Raw genomic sequence first — 13,170 nt, forward strand, 5'->3', positions numbered from 1 at the left:
ATTCTCCTAGCCCAAAAATGGAAAAATGACAACATACCAACGAAAGAAGAATGGCAAGTCAAACTTATGGAATATGCCGAAATGGCAAAAGTTACAAAAAGAATCAAAAACAATGTCAATGAAGATTTTAAAAAAGACTGGGAACCTTTTATATTGTATTTACAGAAATACTGTAAAGAAATGGACTCACTAGCAGGGTTTGATTAAACACTTACAAGCAAGAAAACAAGTTTAAAGGTCAAGAAACAATAATATGGAATGTAATTGAGTGTAAGATGTAATTATGAAAATTTGGTATAAAAATGATAAGAATTTTAGAGCATTCAGATACAAGATCATAAAAACAAGATAACAATTAAGCAGAAGTAGTAAATATTTAAAGATCCAGAAGGGGAAGTTGAGGGAAGTGATGGAGAGGGGTTTTTTCTTTTATATGATAAATGTTATATTGTGTTATTTGACTGAATATTAAATTGTAAAACCATATACATATATGAAAGAACAAAATCTGGAGAGAGAAGGACCCCACGTCTTGCTCTTTGAAGTTACAGGGCAATAGCAGTTCCTGAATACAGGAGAAGATTAGGGTGTTGGATTAGGATGTGTTCAAATCCCAACTTAGTCATGAAAGCTCACTGGCTGATCTTGAGCTAGTCACCCGTCTCCCAGCCTAACCTGCACCATAGGTTTCTTGTGGGGATAAAATGGAGAAGGGAAGAATCTTATATATCACATTGAGCTCTTTAGAGGAAAGGTGAGATATTAATGAGAGCTAACAATAATTGCAGAATTGCTGGGCGACAAATCAGAGCAGCCTTTCCAACCCTAGGAATCTCAGCCCAAGGTAGCATGAGTGACTGAATAGTGGAACTATCAGACGTTTCAATAGTGCTGCTAAATAGAATTGTTGTTCCTGTGAGCTGGAGCGATGCCTGGATCATGTCGTCATATAGCTGAGCCAGTAGGTGGCCCTGGTCTTAGTTGGGTCTGGGTGGAGTGAGGCGTTTCCTCTGTCCTCTTCTTTGGACTGAAGCAAAGTTCTTGTCTCGCTTCCTGGTTGGTGGGTCCTCCCAGGCTTCCATGATAAGGAGGCCCTCACTCTCTGGTATCTTTCTCTAAAACTACGTGCTCATTGATCTCATTGAAAGTATCCAGCATCTGTTTCCGTGTGCTGTCAGCAAGTGCAGGGACATCTTCTGGCCCAAGGCCTCGTGTTTCTATCTTGGGCAAAATCTGGATGATCCACTTATCTGAAGGTGGCAGGGAGCAACAGAGAGAAAGAGAGACAGTGCAACTTAATTCTATGCTGAAATTGCCTTGTAAAGTCTATGCCTTAAGCAGTGGTCTATACATGAGTATATAAAGGAATAATTTTTAAATAAATTTTAGAACAGGTCCAAAATGGCAGTGTTGTACAGAGGAGGAGAAACGAGTGGCTAAACACCCCCCTCCCCAGAAATAAGTCATATAGTGATTAAGGTAGTAATTTTTATACAGCATTCAAATTCAAATTAAAGCAAGTGGAAAAGGCTTTCAAGCAAAATATACATTCCCACTTCACGTTGAAGTGTATAAACCAAATAAGCAAGACTGTCATTTAGACTCACTCACCTCTACAAAAAAAGGGCCTCTGGCCATCTTTCAGGTTGGGGGGTTGTTGATAATAGGAGGTCACAACAGGGATTATGGGGATCTGTGCATCAAAAAACAGTGGGAAATTAAGAGACCCAGAAGGCGCTAAGCAACGTTTTAACAGGGAAGGTGAACCTACAGGGATGGTCTTGCCTTTCAGAGTTTGACTCTTACCTGAGGTGGAACAAGGGTTCTATTTGGGGCTGACCCAACCAGAGCCGGCCCAAGACAGTTTGGCGCATGAGGCAAACCACCAACTGGTGCCCTCAGCCCCCCCAGGGAAGAAGGGGTGAGTGAAGATCAGGAGCAGGAGAGGGCTGCATTGGAGCTACCTTTGAGGGGCCGATGTCCTTTATTCTCCCAATAAAATATTTGAGGGGCTGCCCTCCTGCAAGTTGACAGACATTGCCATTCAAATGGTGTGTGTGTGTGCTTCGTCTTGTAATCAATTATGCTGGGCAAAGTCCCCTGGCCTCCCCAATATTTTTTTCAAGTTGGCACCCCTGGTTGTTGGGGCGAATAAAGATCTACATTGGGAACAGGGTGGGGAATCAAATCAACCTTACCTGACAGGGGTGAAGTGGGAATCAAAGGCCACTGTGGAGGGCAAAGGGGCCTGCTCTGAAGCACTGGGCGGCACACATAATTTCTTCCCTAGGGATTGGAGGAGACCAGCAGCACCTCCTATCTGACAAGAGACGACATTGCAGGGGGCTACCGAGAAGGCGGCAGATGTCGCCAGGGTTCGAAACTCCCACTGTTCTAGGCACATTTTGGGACAGGGAATTTCATTCGCACAAGCAGTTTCTGAATTCTGGGTGCAGCACTGCGCCGAAGATTTCAGATTAAAACTACAGAGTGGAAGGAAAGGAGCTTTTTCTGCCTCCCCACTTCCAGCTACTCTCCGAAGACTGGAGAAGAGACCCTCTTAAGAATATTAGAGGGATGGGCAGGGGAAGGATTAGACCATCTGAAAAATGAACATAATATTTAGCTGCAGTGCATTCCTTTTCAGTTTTGTATTCTTGTTATAACAAAAGCGAGTGATGTGTTCCCTGAGGCCAGATCTGCTGCCCCTGGCGAGAGCCAGTGTGGTGTAGTGGTTAAGAGCGGTAGTCTCGTAATCTGGGGAACCGGGTTCGCGTTTCCGCTCCTCCACATGCAGCTGCTGGGTGACCTTGGGCCAGTCACACTTCTTTGAATTCTCTCAGCCCCACTCACCTCACAGAGTGTTTGTTGTGGGGAAGGGAAAGGAGAATGTTAGCCGCTTTGAGACTCCTGAAGGGGAGTGAAAGGCGGGGTATCAAATCCAAATTCTTATTCTTCTTCCTGCCATCTGAGGTGGTCACCTCAACTTGCCTCATGGGTGGGCCGGCCAACCCACCCTCCCCTCCCCCCCAAAATATTGAAATAATGGCATTGAGCCCAACAGAAAGAAATGCCTCCCACTGGCTCTATAAAACAGATAACGGCCAGCTTTATCAACAAAGTTCTTTCTCCTTGCCCTCCTCCACCTCCTCTGCAACTGCAGTTTATAAATTAAGAGCTCCAAGGCACCACGCCAGCCACTCCTGGTAGTATTATGTTTGGGAAACCTAAAATCTCATGACTGCAGAAGTATCCCGCTAAGGCTTATCCCTTCCCTCTCACCCCCAAAGCAACCCAGGGGTATGAAACTTTATCCTTGCTTTAGGAAGCCTCCATCATTGTTTGTTTGATATTAGCCCTGCCCACTAATCTCCATCATCTCACATCTATTTGCATGGCTGGCAACCGACACACAGTCTTTAATAGACCTAGAAGCAAACAGGAATGTGGAGGTGAGCAAAACCCAGCGCAGCTATTAGGGATAGAAAGGGAAAGAGAGAGACTCTCCATTTGGTAGGCATTTTGATAAGTCTCTCAGATCGGAACTGTGACAAATGTTCAGGAATGGTAAACCTGAGTGATGAATCACGTTTTTCCACCCAAAATGTAGCATGATTGACTCATGGAAGCCCATGAAATCCGCCAGCATGAGACAAATATCTATTTCACAATTCACACGTTTACCTGAGCCTTCACAGCCACACTGAAGACTCCTCGCTTGAAGGGATGTAGTGTGGCCGTCCGGTTCCTGGTGCCTTCTGGGTAAACCCAGATCCTCAGCTGCATAAGAAACAGGCAGAGAAAAACGGCCACAGATTAAAATGTGTCCACGGACCACATCTTTGGAGATCACAGTGAAATATTATTATTTCCTCACTCTTTCTGGTGTAATATGGCCTGTCACTCAAGCTGCTAACGGTCTAGCTGGAAACCAGTTAGAAAATATGAGACTGTATCAGGACTGAGGATATGCCTACCCTGAATGCCCTTCTGCCCCCAGGAACGGCTGCAGTTCCTCAGCAGGGCAAACTCCTTTCTCCTTTGTTCCCTGGGGCAGATGGCTCTAAAGCCACATTCCCCTTATAGTCATGCATGGCACACACCCTTTCTTTACTCACTCACCTGGCAAAATCCTCTTCCAAATATCTGGTGTGCAGAGCAAAATATTTCACCACCCCAGAGCCCAGGAAGCTTCCTTCTACCAGGTGAGGATCTCTCCAAGGGCGTGGGCACAGAAACCTCCCCACCACCTGCTGCTACTTAAATTATTATTTCTCAGCTGGAGATGCCAGCAGCTGGAGCCGTTGTGTTTGCAAAGCATGCACTCTACCCCCACCCCAAGCGATGGCCCCTCCCAGGGGCTGCTGCAGTCTCATAGGGTCCCTTTGACTCCTCTCCCACCAGCCATCCTTTCCCAGCTACTCCCCCCCCAGAGCTGCACCCCTCTCTGCATGTGCTCTCACGTTTTGCTGCAGAAGGGTCCTTGTGATGTGATCCATGGTGTCCTTGGCTGAGCTCTTATTATTGCGGTCGATAAGAATGAATTTGCCTAGCCAGCAGATGATGGCCATCGGGCCCATGTACTTCAACTCCTTTTTGGAAAGAATCACACAGCGGCCGGGAAGTACCTCCGCTATCACTTGGGAAGGAAGAAATACTTTATAAATGGGGCTTTTGGGGTCACTTGCATTCTGACATGTCATTCCGACATCCCCAGGTGGAGAAGGCTTTGTGGCTAGAAATTATTCTTTCTGAATTTTCCCTGCTCCCAACCCAGCTTCATGGACATGCATTCAGCTTTTGCGGGGGAAAAAGGAATTCCAAACATTGCCATTCGCCAGTGCTATTTTCCTATAAAAAGAGGTGCCAGAACTCACCATGTTTTTTCTTATTTGCATGTTTGTTTATTTATTGTTTAAATAATACAGAAAAAACAAAACATCAACAAAAAAGAAAGAAAAAAAATTGAAAACAATCCAAAAACATTGAAAACAAATATTACATACTTATCATATAATACGCCCCCCCACCACAGCTTCCCTCTGCCACAATTATACTTCTTTAAATCTCTATTTCCACATTTATCTTTGCATTCTCCAAATGTATCATTCTTTGTGCTTATTTTGTCTCTTCTCTTTTCCAATTCATAGATATACTTTACATTTTTATTCTAGTCATATTAGCATATCTTTCTTAGAACAATATTGTAACATATAATCTTCGAAACATTTCCATTCCTTTTTAAATTTTTGATTTGACTGATATCTTATGATTGAGGTTAGCTTTGCCAGTTCTAAATATTCATTTAATTTGCAAATCCACTCCTCTTTTGGGGGCAAGATTTGAGATTTCCATTTAGAAGCAATCACTACCCTGGCTGTCGTAGTTGCATATAGAAAAATCTTTTTTTCACTTGCGGTATATCTTTCCTATCAAGCCTAGGAGATATGCCTCTGGGTTTTTAACAATTGGGATTTTCAACATTTTCTTTAATTCCTCATGTATTACTCCCCAAAATTTCTTAATCTACTCACAAAGCCACAACATGTGTATTGTTGTTCCTGCTTCTTTGCCACATTTCCAACAGAGGTTGGATTTCAGTTTATAGCTTTTGGCCAGCTTAACTGGTGTTAAATACCACCTGTGGAACATTTTAACAAAATTTTCTTTAATCGTATACGAGGCGGTAAATAGTATATCTTCTCGCCAGAATTTCTCCCATTGCTCTAAGTATATCATGTGTCTGACATCTTGAGCCCATTTGACCATAGTTTCTTTCACTTCTTCATCCATCAATTCCCAATCCAATAAAAAATTATATATTTTAGACAACTTTTTTATTATTTTGTAATACTGTGGTGCTCAGTATAGAATCCTCTTTTGCAAAACCTTTTTTAAAATCTGAATTAAATACGCTTCTTAGTTGCAGGTATTGCCATCTGTCTGTCACAAATTGTAGTATCTCCTCAAAGGATTTTATTCTGAGTTTTCGTTGATCTTCTTCCAGTAGTTGTTTATATGATGCCCAGTTCGTTCTCATATTAAGTTTTTGCACCTCTAGGGGCGAAAGCCACCAAGGGGTCTGTGGTTCCAGTTGTGATTTATATTTGTTCTAGACCTTAACTAGTGCATCCCTGAGTATGTGATTTGTAAAATCTTTATGGACTTTGGCCTTCTCGTAAGCGAGATAAGCATGCCATCCATGAACACTTCCCTTGTTCTCTTAGAATGGCAATGGTGTTTACCTGATAGGTGAACACCTTCTGGCTGGAAAAAAAGCTCTGCATTCATCTTACTTCCGTAGCACAATGATCAGTGATAATCTGATTCATCTTAATTGAGAATCTAAAAAAACCGAATGACTTTAATGTTTCTAATTTAGGAACATTTAATTTAATGTTCCTAATTTGATTTTGAGCCGTAAGCTCGCATCTCTTGCCTCCTCTCAAATGCATACTGTGCTCCTATCTTGCCTCCTCCCTCCCTGAGGCTGGAGATGGAACGAAACAGGGACAGATCTACAAATTTTGCCACAATGGGCAAAAGCCTATGCTTCCGCCTTCCTCTCCTGTTGCAGACATACAGGGCTCAGGTAGAGCCATGAACAGCAGTAGACTGGGCCAGGATGGGAGGATGAGCAACCAGTGCCCCTGGTACATAGGTGCCAACTTGAACAAAATATTTGGGGAGCACCCTCTGCTTTCTCCCCCACTTCTGAAGATTGCACCTTCCTCTGCTGTATGCAACTGGGCGCAGGACTCCCCCACTGCCCACTTGCCTCTTGGCTCCTACCCGTACGCAAGACCTTTCTGTCTGTTCACCTGCCTGCTGCCCGCTTACCTCTCCTGCTGCTCTGGCTCAGATGAGCTTGGAAATAGCAAAAAGCAATGGTAGGACAGCCAGGAAAAGAGGGTGGCCCCTGGCTGCTGGAGAGGTGGCTGCCCAAGACAGGGATGAGGGCAGGGATGCAGAAATTTGCAGAAAAGGGGGGGGGGCGCTAAATATTTTATTGGGGCGGCCGAAGGGACCAGGACCCCAGAGAGTTGGTGTCTATGCCCCTGGAGGACCGGGAGAAGAGATTTGTGGTTAAGATGGTGGAGGGTTGATGGAGGTGTCTGTGAGGGCCTATTGATATCCCAGTGATGAGGAAGAAGGAGGTGGGGTAGCCCTGAGGGAAGCTGGGGTTGGATAAGTGGCTGGGGGGGGGGAGAGAAGATGAAGAGTCACTGAGCATGTCTTGCAGCACACCCTCCCCTTCCTTCTCCCACACTTCATCTGCATCATAGGCAGGAAGCAGAGCAGGGTGTCGCCTTCTGCCCCCCCCAACCTGCCCCCCCAGGACACCCGTCCCTTTAATCTGGGCCTGGATTATGCTCCTAATAAAATTCACATCTTTTCCAAAATACGTTTCAGTGCAAAATTGCGAAAGCCACAGGCTAGCAACATACCCAGAATATCGAGAACGGACTGATGGTTGGTAACAACCATATACGGCCCATTGGTATTCAGATTCTCGGAGCCATGAACTGTGATCTTGATGCCAAGTAAATATCTGACTTGCCGCATCACGAAGCAAAGAATCCTGCAGGGGGCAGAAAACAGGCAGGCAGTGTGGACAAGGAACTGCATTTATTTGCGTGTTCATACCTTGCCTCCTAAGAAAACTGCTGTGTACAAAATACAATAAAAGAGATGAATTACTGGGAAGAAGGAAATACAATCCCCTCCCTGCCACCTTCAATTGTCGCAACTCCCACTTTGCTGTTGAATCTCTAGGTCACCCAGCAGGTCTCTGAGGAAATAGTCCCAGCCCAAAAATGGCTGCTAAAGCTGCCGGTTGTTAGTCTCTCGCAGACTAAGATAGTGATGGGGACCCTGTGGCTTTTCCTTGCTGCTGAACTCCGAATCCCATCAATCCCAGCCGGTGTAACCAATGGTCAGGGATTGTGGGAGCTGTAGTCCAGCACCCCCATGCTGTAACCTTTTGTCACAGGAGAGCTGCTCCAGCTTCTTGATAATTTTGGTTTCCTTTCCAGCCCTTTTTCTATTTTTTCTATTTAAAATTTTTTAACATATAAAACACATACATATGCAGTGGCACCTTGGGTTACATATACTCCAGGTTACATACACTTCAGGTTACAGTCTCCACTAACCCAGAAATAGTACCTCGAGTTAAGAACTTTGCTTCAGGATGAGAACAGAAATTGTGCAGCGGCAGCAGCAGGAGGCCCCATTAGCTAAAGTGGTACTTGAGGTTAAGAATTGTTTCAGGTTAAGAACGGACCTCCGGAACGAATTAAGTACGTAACCAGAGGTACCACTGTACATTTACACAATACACATACACAACACACTCCCTTATTTTCATAACATAAAACATACCTACATTATTCTATATAATACTTACCTATACTGTACATATCAACACTTACCCGCCACGGACACCCACCAAGTGACTTGACTTCCAGCCGTTCTTGTTACGCTACTTTATTTTTCCAACTAGCTTAAAATTTATCTTAAAGCCAGCTAGGTGTCCAAATTCATTTTTACGTTCTATTGCTCTTGGGATACATTCTATTGGATTTTCAGTAGTGATGATCAAATTGTCCGCGAAGGCTCTTACTTTATACTCCCTCCCCCATCACAATCCCTTTTATATTCTCATCTCTTCTAATTTTATTCATTAATATCTCTAATACCAATATAAAGAGTAAAGGAGATAAAGGGCATCCTTGCCTAGTTCCCTTTCCAGCACTTTTTCTAATTCCACCATAACTTTCTTGACTGGTATCAACCAGAATGGGATACACAGTATTTCAAATGATTATCCTGTTCCCAAGCATCCCTGGCCTGTTTCAAGAGGAACAGGTAGATGTGCCTGGTACCGAGTACCACCTTGTTCCCAGAGATGTGACCATCCCAAAAAGATGCGGGTACAGCCAAGGCTGCCTACTCACTTCAAGTTTTCCACTCTAGACCCCCTGATTAGAGCTACCCAAGGGGACACTAGGATGATCATCACTAGAATCCAGCCATAGAAAAGCACCATCTTGCAGTAGACATCACTCCTTTGGGAAAAGAAAAGGACCCCAATTAGCAAGACGATGAGTAAAAACAGGGTCCACTTGAACAGCTCCATGATGGTGCCAGATGAAAGCAGAGCAAACGTGGAGATTTGCAGCCTTGAGGAAGGTCAGCGAGTGCTTTTATATTCTTAGTGTTGCAACATTCAAAGCAGCTGAACATCCCAGGGTGGAGAAGAGGGATGGCCTTCATATTGATACTGCAAATATCCTAAGTCCAGGAATTTGTGGGAGTGTCGTGTACAAGAGTATTGAAAGTATTGGTGTAGGAGGGCCAAAGCACACTGAGTCAGTCTGACTTTGTATCAGGATTTTATCCAGTATTCTGACCAAAGCAATTTGTATTGAGTTTAACATAGTTGCTTAATGGGGTGGATATTTTGCTTTAGAACGTTTGAAAAGCACAGGGTCAGGGACACTTCTGCAATGTTTGGGTCGTTTATGACAATCTGGTGTCAGTTTCCAGTGTCTTATAATGATGCAATGCACAGGAACAGAACTGTAGTCCTGGGCCCTTTGTGGATTTGCTTGAGTATATTACGGAAATCTATGTTTTGGATCTGGCCAGAAGATGCACATCTTTCTGGTTCGTTCATGTAGGGATTAGAGGGGCACTGTTCCTTGCACTGGGACACTTTGGTTTGGGCTCATCCAGATTTCCTTTGGCACAGGTCTTGGCTTTAAAAACGCCATGTTGTTGTTTGGTCCTGGGGCTTTGTCCAGGAAAACCTGCACTTTACTGCTGAATCGGAGCAAACAGCAATTGCCAATTGCTCTAATTCAAAGGTAAAATGCAGGTTTCCCAGGGAAAAGCACGGGGGGGGGGGGGAGGAACCCTGCTTGGATAAAATATTTCGGGGACCCAAGTAAGCGCCGTCCTGCGTAATTGATCACATAATGTGCCTGCACGCACCATTTTAATGGCAATGCCCATCAACTTTGGGAAGGTCCAGTCCCCTCAAATATTTTATGGGGGCACATGCGAAGGGACCTTGGCCCCTAGGAGTTGGCTCCTATGTTAGCAACCCATGAACATTGCCTGAATAGAAGGAATCAGAACACCCATGCCAATCCTAGACAAGAACCTAAGCAGATCTTGGCAAGTCTGTCCCCTAAGTGTCCCAAGACCTGAATCTGGTTGTGTGATTTAAAAATAAAAAGGGCGTTGCCCTTTTTCTGCCCTTTCCCCAGCTGTACAATATCATTTTTAAGGTGCTGTGACCTTAAAAATGTCTATCAAATGTGGATCTGTATCAAAAATGTGGATCTGTGTGACAGTCTATCAAATGTGGATCTGTATCAAGGAATTATGATATTGGCTGTTTTGCTTTCCATCCTTTTCCTTGTTATTCCTACCATGGAATTCACCCATGTATTGGCCATTTGATTATGAGCTGGTTTTTATAAAGTTATATTGTAGGTTGCTTTATACATGGTGCAGATTTTTTTATATTCATAGGCTACCTTGACTTGATTTTGCATTTACCAAATTATTATTATACATGTAAGCATGGCCAATATAGAGACTTTTCTGTGTTCAAACTGATCAAGAGTTTAGGAGTTGTTCATTTTCACCTGCAATACATTTTCATCAGATTAGACTACATTATGTTATCAAGTGTGATTCATAGCTGAATGTTCCTGAATTTGTTTATCAGAGAATATGGAAACACCTGGATGTGGTAATGTATATCTATAATTAATATGTTGTAATTAAGAACTGCATCCTTTTAAAATGGAATAAGCTTCCCAAATGAAGCTTATAGAGGGCAGCATAGAAAATCAATAAATAATAATGATTAAAAAGTAAAGGTAAAGGACCCCTGACAGTTAAGTCCGGTCGCAGACGACTCTGGGGTTGCCGGTGCTCATCTCGCTTTAAAGGCCGAGGGAGCCGGCGTTTGTCTGCAGACAATTTTTCTGGGTCATGTGACTAGCATGACTAAGCCGTTTCTGGCGCAACAGAACACTGAAACCAGAGCAGCACATGGAAACGCCATTTACCTTCCCACCGGAGCGGTAGCTATTTATCTACTTGCACTTTTTTGGGGGGGGCGTGCTTTATATCAGAGGTTTTCAATCTTTTTGAGTCCATGGCTCCCTTAATCAACTACATTATTTCTGCTTAGGATTCCAGTTATGTCTAAGAATGGAAAATAACATAGCGAAATTGACTTGCGAGGTGGTGTGTGGTTCGATAAGAGATTGAGTGTTGGGGGGGAGAGGTTCGTTTAATTTCATTGTATATAGAACTTCCGGGGTGGCGCCACCGGCAATGGCGGACTCCCTCTGAACTGGAGGGACTGGCTCCGTGGTAAACAGGGTCTTCTCCGCTACGGCGAAGCGGGGACCCTTTTAAAATCACAGGCGGATGAAACCTGTGACCGTGGGACTCGGCGGGCACCTTTAGCGCCCCCCCAATCTGCTAAGGAACCCACCAACGGGCTCCGAAGTGAGGAGGGGGAAGTGGCGCGGTGCTGTGAGTCAATCGCTATTTCCGTGGAGCGAAGCCGCACAGCTGTTGCCGGAGAGCGCTGCCTTTTTTCCTGGGACAATTTGGACTTTAAAAATAAGCACCTGTGAGTACTTAGAATTTGATCAATTGGATATTAAACAAAGATTTTATGAGAAGGACAGAATCAGACTATAAAAAAAAAAATCTATCGAATTGGATACGGAGCGGGAAGGGCTAAACAGGAAGTCACCCTTCCGTTCTTTTGTAAGCAGAATAAAGCAAAGGCAATTTATACTAGAGCTTAGAAAACTGTCTTTAAAAGATTGGATTTCAACCTTTTAAATTGTGAACCTCTTTTTTTGGACTGTTTGAAGTGACTTTAAAGGGAAGTAACTTTCCTCCGTCCTGATCCTGGAGCGGGGTGTCAGGACTGACGTGGAAGTTCACCAAGACAATTGTTTTTTGACAGATAGCTAAAAGAAGAGAAACTTTGCGATTCTACTGTTCCCTTTCGCATTTTAAAGGAATATATATGGACAAAGTATCTAAAGCATTTTAAAAAAAGGAAACTCCGTAGCAAGAATAAACAGAAGTCTTCCCCCTAGGGGGAGCTTGTGAAACTGTAACTAACTCCAGGGAACTGACAGCTGTTGCAGAATAATCGTGGGAAAGTATTTGACCTTGTAGGACAATGTATCCAGAAGCCTTGGTGTCTGCTTTTTACAAAACAAATGCTCTACTGGAAGAATTACACGAAAAGGTGAACTGGACGGTCATTTCGACTAGAAATCTTAAACAGGCAGTGGAATGTTTTGACCAGACAGTGGGAAAATATGTGGAGCCCACTCAGGATTCGAACCAGGAGTGTGTTTTGATAGAACAGGAGTTTGTGGCATTTAACCAGGAGTGTGTTTTGACAGAACAGACCCAACAGGAGTATGATCTTTTGGATTGGACAAATGAATTTGGAAAAAGTCAGATTTGGAAAGGGAAAGTTTGGTGTGGTTTGGAAATGGGGGGCTGGATTGACCCCCCTATGTTGGGATGTCTGGACTCTTCAAATATGGTAATTGGCTGCGAAATGTTTGGGACTGTCGGGGCTCTCAATTTTGGAGGGCCCTTGAAATATGCTTTTAATTACCACATGGAATGCAGCGATGAACATGGGAAAGGGTCTGATCTGTCGAGAAGAGTTAAAAACATTGTTAAGTTGGAGCTACCACGAGCAAGAGATGTTGTTAAGCTGGAGTTACCACGAGCAGGAGATAAGGGAAATTATAACTACAAACATGAAGAAGAGCCGCGGAAGAGCCATGGAAGTGACTTGAGGGCCTCGGACATAAGGTTACCGAGCTAGACTGATGGGAATAAGGACTGACAAATCCCGGAACCAGGAGGAAGGGGCGTTGGATAAAGATTGGATTTGTTTATACCTTTCATTTTTTTCTTTATCATTATCAGAATGTTTTATAAAGTTGATGAATGATAGAAAAATGTTGGAAGAAATCACCTGGCTTTAGCAAAGATGCTCAAAGAATTATGAAAGAATATTATGATTATAAGAAGCTGGCAAGGTTAAGACTTAAGCTTTAAATTTTTAAGGTTTATCTTATTATAGAAAGATAGGAT

The 13,170-nt window shown here is 43.6% G+C and overlaps 1 protein-coding gene across 1 annotated transcript; it reads right to left on the minus strand.

The window, feature by feature from the left end:
• Nucleotides 1-602: 602 nt before the first annotated feature.
• On the minus strand, nt 603-9,475 carry LOC310690730 (1-acyl-sn-glycerol-3-phosphate acyltransferase alpha-like). The gene is made up of 6 exons (XM_083470255.1): nt 8,961-9,475; nt 7,449-7,582; nt 4,464-4,639; nt 3,685-3,780; nt 1,612-1,693; nt 603-1,250 (listed from the first exon to the last, which is right to left on the minus strand). The coding sequence occupies exons 1-6, from the start codon at nt 9,140-9,142 to the stop codon at nt 1,096-1,098; spliced, it is 825 nt and encodes a 274-aa protein (XP_083326381.1). The 5' UTR covers nt 9,143-9,475; the 3' UTR covers nt 603-1,095.
• Nucleotides 9,476-13,170: the final 3,695 nt, after the last annotated feature.

The sequence above is a fragment of the Podarcis liolepis genome (genome assembly GCF_965112155.1).
Source record: "Podarcis liolepis genome assembly, chromosome: 13".
Classification (NCBI taxonomy): Eukaryota; Metazoa; Chordata; class Lepidosauria; order Squamata; family Lacertidae; genus Podarcis; species Podarcis liolepis.